General features: G+C 37.8%; 1 protein-coding gene across 1 annotated transcript; it reads left to right on the top strand.

Annotated features, from left to right (window-relative positions):
• The first annotated feature begins 297 nt into the window (after window positions 1–297).
• LOC135200856 (cilia- and flagella-associated protein 251-like) lies at window positions 298–9,834 on the top strand. The gene is made up of 6 exons (XM_064229560.1): window positions 298–456; window positions 3,070–3,371; window positions 3,591–3,709; window positions 4,401–4,517; window positions 8,881–8,962; window positions 9,333–9,834. The coding sequence occupies exons 2-6, from the start codon at window positions 3,138–3,140 to the stop codon at window positions 9,684–9,686; spliced, it is 906 nt and encodes a 301-aa protein (XP_064085630.1). The 5' UTR covers window positions 298–456; window positions 3,070–3,137; the 3' UTR covers window positions 9,687–9,834.
• Window positions 9,835–10,913: the final 1,079 nt, after the last annotated feature.

Below are 10,913 nucleotides of genomic sequence, written 5' to 3' on the forward strand. Positions count from 1 at the left end.
TTAGCTGTCAGTTTTAGCAAACCGCTTGTATTATAACAAGTAGCATTTTTTTCTGCAAAAAGTTTGTCTTAAAATGCTAAGAAGAAGAATATACAAACAAGTGACTGTACGAACTGTATTGAATAAGTTAAACAGTTTAGGTCGGTGTAAACGGTGGGGCTGTTTCCTACAAACGTAAAAATGGTTGTTTGCTATTTGTGTGATATGAATGAGACCTGAAATATATTAGACAGAAATTTATGACATTAAAATAGTATTAAATGATAAAATAATGCAAATTGTGTACATGAATACTGAGAGATTCACATTTTCCCATAATTTACATCCGAGCGTCAGCCAAAATCAATGGCTAATCCGTAAACAGGTTTAAAGACAATAGAACGCGCCGAAAGCGTCGTATGCCGCCTAGTGTCTATGAACGTGCTATTGAACAAAATTAAGAACGATTTTCGTCAGGTATGTAGCGACAATGGTTGTTCTAACCCGTTGGTTTTACATTCATTCTATTGCTGTGACATGTGTCCATTATGGAGAGCTAAATGGCAGATCAGAGACATCGTTTTGCTATTAAAACGGAAAGAGTATTTGGGGTCTCGTCCCTCAACTAGAGGTAGAGCCTATCCCGACTCGCTTGTACGATATTCTAGCCACTAATGAATTAGATATTCATTTAATATCTTTGGCTTAGGAGTTTTTATGTCAGCTTAACCTACAATTAGGTGGAACTTCGCCTGAAATCCCTAATTAGCATTAGGCGTACTGTTTAGGATTGAAAGAAGTCACTGTGTACACAAAGCATCTAGGCTACCGCCTACCGGTACGCTCAGGCTAAGGTTATTCTGTGTACGCGTATGTTGTCCAGGCCAATATACCTACACGTAGGCATCTCTAAGATATCTAGAGCTATAAGAGATGACCAGGTATGACTAGGTTACCTCAGAATCATGTAGGAACCTAAGAGTCTTTGCATTAGGCTATTTAGTGGGCCCAACCAAACTTGGCCAAGGCATTTTCAATTTTTTTATTTTAAGTTTTTGTGTATTTGAGGTATGCCAGCCTAGGGCCAAGCCTAACTTTATTTTGGCAGTGTCAGAAATGGTTTGTGTTTTTACATTCATCCCCGAGGGGATGGTACTGAACACTGAGCCGTATGGAGCTTCTGTCGTATTTAATACCTGTCCTTTTGGGATGAACATGATAACAAACAAACGAGGGTAAATTTTTCATCTTCGTAGTAGATTTCTCAGAATACCTCACCTGTACCCTACTGCATTAGACTATAGCCTAGACACCCTTTTCTGTATTTTTCAGTCAAAACATAGATATCTAAGAACTATTACTTTGCATGGCCAACTCCTTTACAATTACCTAAGATTTTAACCCTCTTGGCAAATTATCACTTACTTTCTTTTGTAGTTTTAAGAAAGAGGTCTGCATGGAGATATTAGGTATTTAGCAATAAAATCTTGTGACTGAGCAATATAGATAAGGGTGTATGTCATGCAGTACAGGTGAAATAACTTAAAAAATTGACCAAAATAATGTGAGAAATTCACTATCTTTTGTTTGTGATTTCACATTAATCCGGAGGCACTGGTACTAAACTTGGCATCCCACAGAGCTTTTTTTTTTTGCATAAAAACAAACAAAAGACATTTAATTTCTCACTTGTTCATATACAAAACAAACCTTTGGTCTTAACATTAAGATAAATCTTCTAGCTCAAGCTGGAAAACCGGTAAAATTAATAAAAAATTGTGTACGCAACAAATTATTGGCGTCTGTGCTTGATCACAATGTCTGTGGGATTTCCTACAGTACCTTCGGCATCTCGTGATCATGGCTTTGTGCAGAAAGGATTTATTTTTCTTAGTTGCTGAAGCAGGAGCTATGGCATTGGTTGTATGACTTCATTTCAGGCTGAATTGTGGTTGGACCTATGGCACAACACTTTGGTGGACTGCCTTTTCCATTGTCTCTGGAGTAGGATTAGCAAAGCTCTGAAGGCCGTTGGTATTGGAAGGAAGGACGTTGACCTTTCTTTCTCACTGGTCAGTAAACCTGCGGGCTAACGTGATCAGAAAGGGTATGGTGGTGTATGTACCCTCTGAGAGTGATCTCATGCTACTGAGCTAACCAGCCCTGCGTTTCCTTGTTTTTCCCAAAGAGGAAAGTTTAGGTTGTAGTTAAGAAGGGGAGAATTGATGTGCAGGGTTCCATTATCCACCGTGCAGTCGCATTCAAATTTCATTCAGGACAGTGATGCTGTTTTTTCTTCTCAACATTGGCTTTTAGCAATGTTACCATATGGAGTTCATCAATTTGTTTTACGTTATTTATGATCTAATGGTTAGAATACGGAAAATTTAAAGGTTAAAATGCGTATTTTCTGATGTAGAATTATTTTCTGTGACATTAAAAAACTACACGTCACTAGCTTAACATAAAGTATTTTTGACGAAGAAAAATAAAGGATTTCAATAAAATTCATTTGTATAAATAAGCAGGATATGTTTTATAGCTTTATTTTCATAATAAAACATACAAAGGCAAGGTGAAGAATTTTATTCCTCATTGCTGTGGCCTGTGGTCTGAAAAGCCACGGTGGGTTGCCAGATGTCACCAGAAAGCCACACTAATAGACGAAATTCCTCAAAACGGCAACCCTGATTCAGGATCTGTGAAGGGAACTGCTGTCAAGCCTTTGGAGCAGATATACCATCAACATAAGGCTTTGGAAAAGACCTCCTCCAATTCCCAGTCAGGTTCCCAGCATTCTTCTTCCTATGGAAAGGGCCAGAGTCTTGGGATGACTACAGGCTCATTGTTGCCAACAGGCTAAATGTTACCTGATCTGCTTGGTATTCTGTGACAGTTTATGCTTGGTATTACATGTATGCATTTTTTGTTTTGTTTGCTTTGTTTGGAGAAAATTAGGGAACCAGTTTATAAAGCAACAAAGAACTGAAGATTTGCTGAAGTTAGAATGTGAAGTAGTATACGTAGAATTGTACATTCACCATTGTAGTATTTAAACGACCTTATTAATGGCAGATTTTCATTTTTCAGATGCTCTAAGAAAACCAAATTGCAAGTGAAGTAAGTTTTAAATAAAAACAAAACAAAAATATTCAGTCATGTCAGAGGTAGCAGAAGAAAAAGCACCAGCCACGAACACAGAAGCTTCAGACTTGGCTAATGGCGGCATAAAAGAGAAAAAAGAAACAGACGAGAGTACACCAGACAGAAAGCTTAATACAAGCATGAACAACAACAGAAGCTCTTTCCGAGGAGGCAGAGGAAGTTTTCGTGGTTCCAGAGGTGGTTTCAGGGGTGGCTATCGTGGTAGAAGGGGTGGCGGAATGAGTATGGTAAGTCCTTTTTACTCTGAATCATTGTAATGTCTTTTTTATGCAAATTCTGGAAATAAGATTGTGTTGATGACAATTGAGTATACTGTATTTTTATTCGTTAAGCTTAAAGCCAAAACATGTAGAATGGAATGCTGGATCATACTTATCTACAAAACTTTTAAGTTGCTAAGTGAGACTTTATAGTGAGGATTATTTTGCTTTTCATATTTATTTCAGAGTACAAAACATTTAGATGAGAAAGCCATGTACCTGATTTTTGAAAAGCCAATCAGCAAATCTACAGCCAAAGAAATAATGGCCTTTGGGAAAGATGCTTCTTCTGTTGGGTTTGGCAGGTATGTATAGTTGATGCTTTATTGTTTCTCATACTTGTGTTTGAACTGGAAGATTTGTACAATATCTATAAAGATAAAAATTGAAACAAAAAATGTAGGCTTTTTGTTTCGTTGAATTCTTGTAGACTAGTTATTGAATGCTTCATGAAAATGATGGCCACACACCTTTATTTAATAATGCCCAAGCTTGCTTTCTGTGTATATAAATAGAAAAAAAATTCATCTACATAACATGAAAATGTCATCTCTGCCATGGAGTAATCTTATGTTTATTCTTGAGATTTAAAGACTGACACCTCAGTTACCTAGTGTAGTAAAACAAATGGGCCCTTTATGTGTTGCAGAGAGTTCATTTAGTTGTACTTTATGGTTTTTAAGATCTGGAATTTGATTTAAATAATACATAGAGTAAAACAAACAATGCAGATAAACTATAAAGTTAGACTAGTGTTAGCCTGGTCAAAAAAAAAAAAAAATTGCTCCAAATTTGTTGACCTAAGGTTCTAGCAACTTAACTATGGGATTAGGAGTATGTATTGTTCCACACTTGGTTTTTAAACTTTTAGCTCATTGGCATTGAACTTCATAGAGAAGAGCAAGCCTGTTAGATTAAGTGCATATTGGAGTGTGTAATGTGTTGTTGATCTAATGTACAATGTATAGTATATTGTTCTTTTATTTTTGCTTTCAGAGGTTGTACTCTTCATTTCAAAAGCCCAGAAGAAGCCAAAGATATAATGGAGAAGATTAAAGACTTGAAATTTGCTGGATTGGAACCAAATGTCGAATATGCATACAAAAAAAGAGTGTAAGTATTTGAGTGGCCAAGAAATTATTGATAGCATTTTGTGATGATTCTTCCTTTTTATTGTTCATTAAAGATTCCTCAATATAATAACAGTTGATAATATAGAAAGTTGAATTTTATTAGTGTCACAGTGCTCCATCATACAGTACCGGTATTGAAATAGTTTGATAACTTTTCTTTTGTGGTGATGTGTTTGTATGTTGCAAAAAACACCAAGGGGCTATAGCGGGTATTATTACAGAAATAATGTCAAACAGAATTACCATACCTGAAGATTGGGTAAAATGCAAAGACTAGCTGGAATGAATCTTGCAGTAGCTCACAAGGGCCCCTATTAAGGATTCAGAATACTGCCATTCTGTATTAGAGATTTTGTTGAAAGGGCTTTATGATCTTATGAAAAAATCCTTCTTTTCTTTGAAACTTGTTTTCTGACCTATCTGTCCTCAAATTATCCACTAGATCCATCAGATTTTAGGCTGTGTGACCTCTAAGCTATCCCAGAATTGTACCCTTACTATGGATAGACGATGCAAATTGTTCTGGCTTAAATAATTTGATAGAATCCAAGGAAATAAGAATTATTCATGTTAATTGCTAGCTATCAGTGGGTCATAGACATGCATGCATGTCTATTAGCTCTTGCCTATATGCCTTCTTTGTCTACTAGGCAAAAGAGTACACATGTTTTAGGGCAATTTTAATTGTGAATGAGGGCTGCATGTGATTGATTAGACTAAAATAATGGTAAAGATTTTTGTCCTACTAATTATTTGAGAAAATGTTCATGTGTATGTTTGAAAAAATTCCATGGGTACCCATTTAAGATGTGATCTTTCAGACCCAGTATGTATTATTATACCAAGTGCTCATGATAAGAGTAATACAGTGGTACCTCCAGATACGAAATTAATCCTTCTGAGGTGGCCTTCGTATTGTGGGTTTTTTGTATCTTGAACCACATTTTACATGTAAAATGGCTAATCCGTTCCAAGCCCTCCAAAAACACCCCAGTAAATTTCATAATAAAGCTAAATTGACCTATAAACAATGAAATACTACAACAATTTGGACCATTCAGTACCTAACTTAATACGTACTAGTAGTACTAATATGTATGTACCTGTAAATAAAGTGTATTAGTGTACATGGTATACAAGAAATGCTGTGCGCACATACGTACGTATGTAGTAAAATGTGGAAGCTTAGCTTTCGAGTGAGGCTATCTCTGAAAGTGGCGACAGAGGAGGAGGACAAACGGCAGATATGTACACTTAACTTTATGAAACATAAAAAAATGTCAGGAAAACATAAACTAAACTTTACGAAACACATTAACAAAACTGTAACACTTAACTTTACAAAAAACTTAAAATTAAAATTTAAAAAAAAAAAAAATTCTTTTTGATTTTTACATTTTTTTATTTTTTTTCTTTTATACTTTCAGTTTTTTTTTTTTTTTTTTTTTTTTTTTTTTTTTTTTACAAAATTTCAACTTCTTTACCACTTTCAACTTTCTGTTTTTTCATAGTATCACTTGGTTTTTCCTTTTTTCTTACTCCTACTAAAAAATAACTATGCAAGGAAGATTGCTTCTGCCTGCTTTTGACAATGTTTCTGAAATGACTCGGGCAAACGTCATCGAACTGTGCAAGCACACGACCTATGTAAGCCTATTCGGGGTGTCTCTTTTCTACGGATGATTGCACCTTATGAAAAGCAGCTAAAGCATCCTTAATTTCTGCTGTTGTCATAGCGTCGTCATCCTCCTCCTTGCCGCTGCTAGAGAACTCTTCTTGAATGACGTTATGCTGCATGGCCTCCAACTCCTTCAGGTCATCTGTCGTAAGCTCCTCTTGGTGCTCCTCGAGAAGGTCATTGATGTCATCCTCGTCGACGACCAGCCCCATGGACTTGCCGAGTGCAATGATCTCGTCAAGATCTGGTTGTGAAAGAGTTTCAGGATCGTCAACTGTTCCTGAATCTGCAGCACCAGCTTCGCCCACGTCGAATCCCTCGAAGTCTCGGCGGATACGGCATCAGGCCAGAGTTTCCTCCATGAGGAATTCAAGGTTCACCTCGAAACCTCCTGCCAAGCTTGGTCGATGAGTCGGATGCATAGCACAACATCGAAATGCTCCTTCCAAAATTCACGCAAGGTGAGGTTTGTGGTATCGGTGATGTCGAAACCTCTCTTGAAAAGATGTTTCGTATACAGCTTCTTGAAGTTCGATATCACTTGCTGGTCCATCGGCTGGAGGAGAGGGGTGGTGTTTGGCGGAAGATAAAGAACCTTGATAAACGAGTACTCCGCTAGGATATCTTCCCCGAGGCCAGGAGTGTGAGCAGGGGCATAATCCAATAACGGCAGACATTTCAGAGGAAGGCGCTTCTCTTCCAAGAATTTCTTCACTGTCGGGCTGAAACACAACAAAAGTCTCGTTACCCAGGCTTTCGCATTAGCCCTCCACATCACTGGAAGCTTCTCCTTAAGCATTTTGTGGGCCTTGAAGGCTCGAGGAGTCTCGGAATGATAGACAAGTAGGGGCTTCACCTTGCAATCCCCACTGGCGTTGGAACAAAGTGCAAGCGTAAGCGTGTCTTTCTTAGGCTTATGTCCGGGTAGCTCTTCTCTTCCTGCATGATGTACGTCAGACGAGGCATTTTTTTCCAAAAAAGGCCAGTCTCATCACAGTTGAAGACTTGCTGAGAACTGTAGCCTTCTTTGAGAGTCATCTCGTCGAACGTCTTAATAAAGGCTTTCATGTCTGAGCTGGCCGCCTCCCCATGCCGCACCTCCGAATGGATGCCAGTCCGTTTACAGAATTTTTCAAACCACCCATGAGAAGCCTTGAACTCTGGGGTTGGCGTCGATGTCCCTTCTCCTCTGTCGTCTTCGGCCAGGGCAATCAAATCACCGAAAATATATGGCCTTGTGGGAGATTGCCGTTTCCGTTATCGTATCGCCAGCGATTTCTTTGTCTTTTATCCAGACAAGAAGCAGCCTTTCCATTTCATCGTGCAAGTGGCTCCTCTTGCTGGACAAAATAGTGACGCCCTTGGAAGGTGTAGCTGCTTTGATGACATCCTTCTGCTTAAGGATGGTGCCTATTGTCGACGGATTTCGGCCGTATTCCTTGGCGATCACACTCAATCGCATACCAGCTTCATATTTTTTAATGATCTCCGTCTTCGTCTCCAAAGAAAGCATCCTCTTCTTTCAGTGAATTTCAACTTTCTTGGGACCCATGACTATGTATATACTGTACGTAATCAAGTTATTTAATACGTATAGGTATGAAGTAAAGTTCTCACACAACACGATAAAGTAGTACTACAACGAAATCACTAACGAATTTACATTAATAAACAAAATCGTATAGAACTAACGAATTCCGCGTGCTTACGGTACCGATGATGCCGTGAAGTGGTCGAAAAAGGATGCCGCTACGTAGATGCATCATGGGATCATGGAAGAGATGCTGACCTATAGGAGAGAAGGATCTTATGGCGGTGACTAGCATCAGGAACCAATGGGAGAGCGGGAGGATGGTGTCAAGTCTACTCATTTGGCGGCACGCGAGTTTTAGAATTGTTATCGGTGGTCCGGGTGAATCTCGGACTTTACAGCAACAACCTTTCGTATCTTGAACAATTTTCGTATGTAGAGCCGCAAAAATCTTTGTATTTGCTTTCGCATCTCGAGTTTTTTATATGTAGAGCCTTTCGTATCTCGAGGTACCACTGTACTTAAGAATGCTCATTATATGTTGAATCTTGGAAAGTTACTACACTTACTAAGTTAGCTCTTGGAGCTAGAAACATCTTACTATAAAACATTGATAACTAATACACGAGTCCACACTAAACAATGGGATCATAACACTTGGTTGTCATTATAATTGTAAATGCATCCTAACAGTAGTTCACAAAATTGTATAAGAAGCAATCCATTCAAGTACCATACATGCTGTGGGTTTTAGACTATGATTTTTGTAACAGAATATCTAAACAGTTGTGAGCAGTTTTAAAGGTCCCAAGTAACAGTATGGCTTGAGTAAAAGATGAGGACTATTTCTTCCTTGGGCACATACAAAATTTTAAATTCTTTTTTTTGCTCCATAAGTGCAAACTTTATGTGCCACTTTAAGAAAGCTTTGTTTGGCAAAAACCTCCATAACAAAGGGGAGGTGGTTAAATTGATTGAAAGAGATCTCACACAATAATAATCATTTGTTCAGTTAATTCAAAGCCGTAATTAGTACTCGGTTAAGTCTTGTTACTAGGTGTCAGGATATAGTTTAATGTAAGAGTTTGTGTTATAGAAGATAAATAATTTCCATCACCATTTTTCTTATTACAGATTTGATTCAGAGAAAAGAACCCCTGGAGGTGATGAGGAGGAAGAGGAAGAAGAGGGAACTTCTCCAACTAAGAAACAAAAGGTTAGAAGACTAGGAACAAAATTTGTAGTTTCACATGATTAAGGGTCATGTTTTATAATGTGGTAAAAGTATTCCTTACATTACAGGATCAGGGTTATGAATTTCTTTTTGGGGGTCTTCTTACTCTAGTTTTTTTTATTTTATTATCTCTCATAGCCTCTGTGATACATGAAAAGTATTTGTTTTATGATTATGTGAGACCTGATATTCAGCCAGTACTTTACAGGACCTGTTTACATGTTGAATTTCTTTTAATGTTGATATAGCATTTTTGGATTTATTAGCATTTTTGTTTATAGCCAACAAGTGCATTCTTGTTAGAGGATAGCTGTTTTGTTTTATGGCTTAAAGTTATTTTTCTATCTTTCAGGTTGAGAATGACAAAGAAGCAGAAGAGGATAAGGCAGATGATGACAACAAAGGAGACGGTGAGGTGGCAAGAGGTGGAGAAGAGATTGGTGATGAAGAGGCGGAAGATGAGGAAGGAGAAGGGGAGGAAGTGGAAGGGGAAGAAGCCGAAGGAGGGGATTATGGAGAAGAGGGGCATGAGGAAAATGAAGATTATGAGGGTGGGGATCAAGAATATGAGGAAGGTGGTGATCATGAGTATGAAGAAGGTGGGGACCAAGAATATGATGAAGGTGGGGAGCAAGAGTATGAAGAGGGTGCAGAACACAATGAAGATAATGATGATGATATTGATGAAGATGAGTATAATAGTTAGAAAATTTTTTAGACTTTGATATTGCTTATGCTTTCTTACGTATTTTAAAGTATGATGTAAGATTTTGATTGTACATGAATTGTGAGAATGTTTAGTATGCACGTGATTAATTGAGTCTAATGGAATTAAAAACTCAAAGTTCTAAATATATGGATTTTTGTTTTATGCCCATTAAATAGAGACTAAAATTGTATTTTATTCATTTACTCAAGGAACAGCACAAGTAACGTTGACACCCACAACAGTGAAAACTACAGCAAACGTTACTGTTGGGATGGTGCTGTACTGTAATCCAACTTTGATACTAATCTGTTTTATGAAATTCATCATTCCCTGCCATTTACCATTATTCTTTCATTGTGGATTCCAGTTGAAATGGTGAGCATTCATGTTATGGGAGTGAATATTTGCTCCAAGGCTTAGGGTATGGGCACACTGCACGCTCCAAGCAATGAGATATTGTCGAGAGGAGAGTGGCAGCAGTAGTGGTAGCTTCAAAGCATTACATGGTCATACTGGGGCTGCTGAAGATACATGACATGTTAGTCCAGACATGTCAATAAATTTTTCTCTTTATATAATTACTAACGTGAACTTATATGAACCAGAAAAAAATAAAAGACGGGATGCATGATTTTAATATGAGAAGAATGGAACAAAGTGAATTTTATAATCTACTTAAAGTCATGAATGCACAATGACAAATTTTATGAATATTTGCGGTTGAGCCAAGGGTCGTTTTATTTACTGCGCTGCAAATTTGGTGAGAGGCTGAATACACCTACAACAAACTTCAGAGAACCCATTTATCCTAAAGGAAGACGATCAGACCTCCACATTTTGTTTTAAACATGCTGCATCATGTGCGGTGAGTGGCGAGGTTTAGTAAGGCGTCGAATCGCCCTGCTCCTCTAGTGTGGCCAACCACAAGAATTATAAAGTTCATAATTAGTGGCTAGTTGCGCCACTCGCTGCTCGCAGTGTGGTCAACTGTGCAAGATTTCTTGTCATATCTCAATATGTTTGGTGAGTTGGGATCCACCAATTTTGAATATTATATAAACCTCTATTAATTTCTGGAATGAATTCATGCAGTACTTGATATTGTGGATGGTAACATTTTCATGCAGACAATTTATGAGCCAGAAGAGAGTGGTTCACCTATAACCCCTTATAAAGAGAAGTGTAGAGTTGCCAATAATGATTATTTAAGAGCTGTAGTAGCCC

Source organism: Macrobrachium nipponense, chromosome 27 (assembly GCF_015104395.2).
Source record: "Macrobrachium nipponense isolate FS-2020 chromosome 27, ASM1510439v2, whole genome shotgun sequence".
In the NCBI taxonomy this organism is placed as follows: Eukaryota; Metazoa; Arthropoda; class Malacostraca; order Decapoda; family Palaemonidae; genus Macrobrachium; species Macrobrachium nipponense.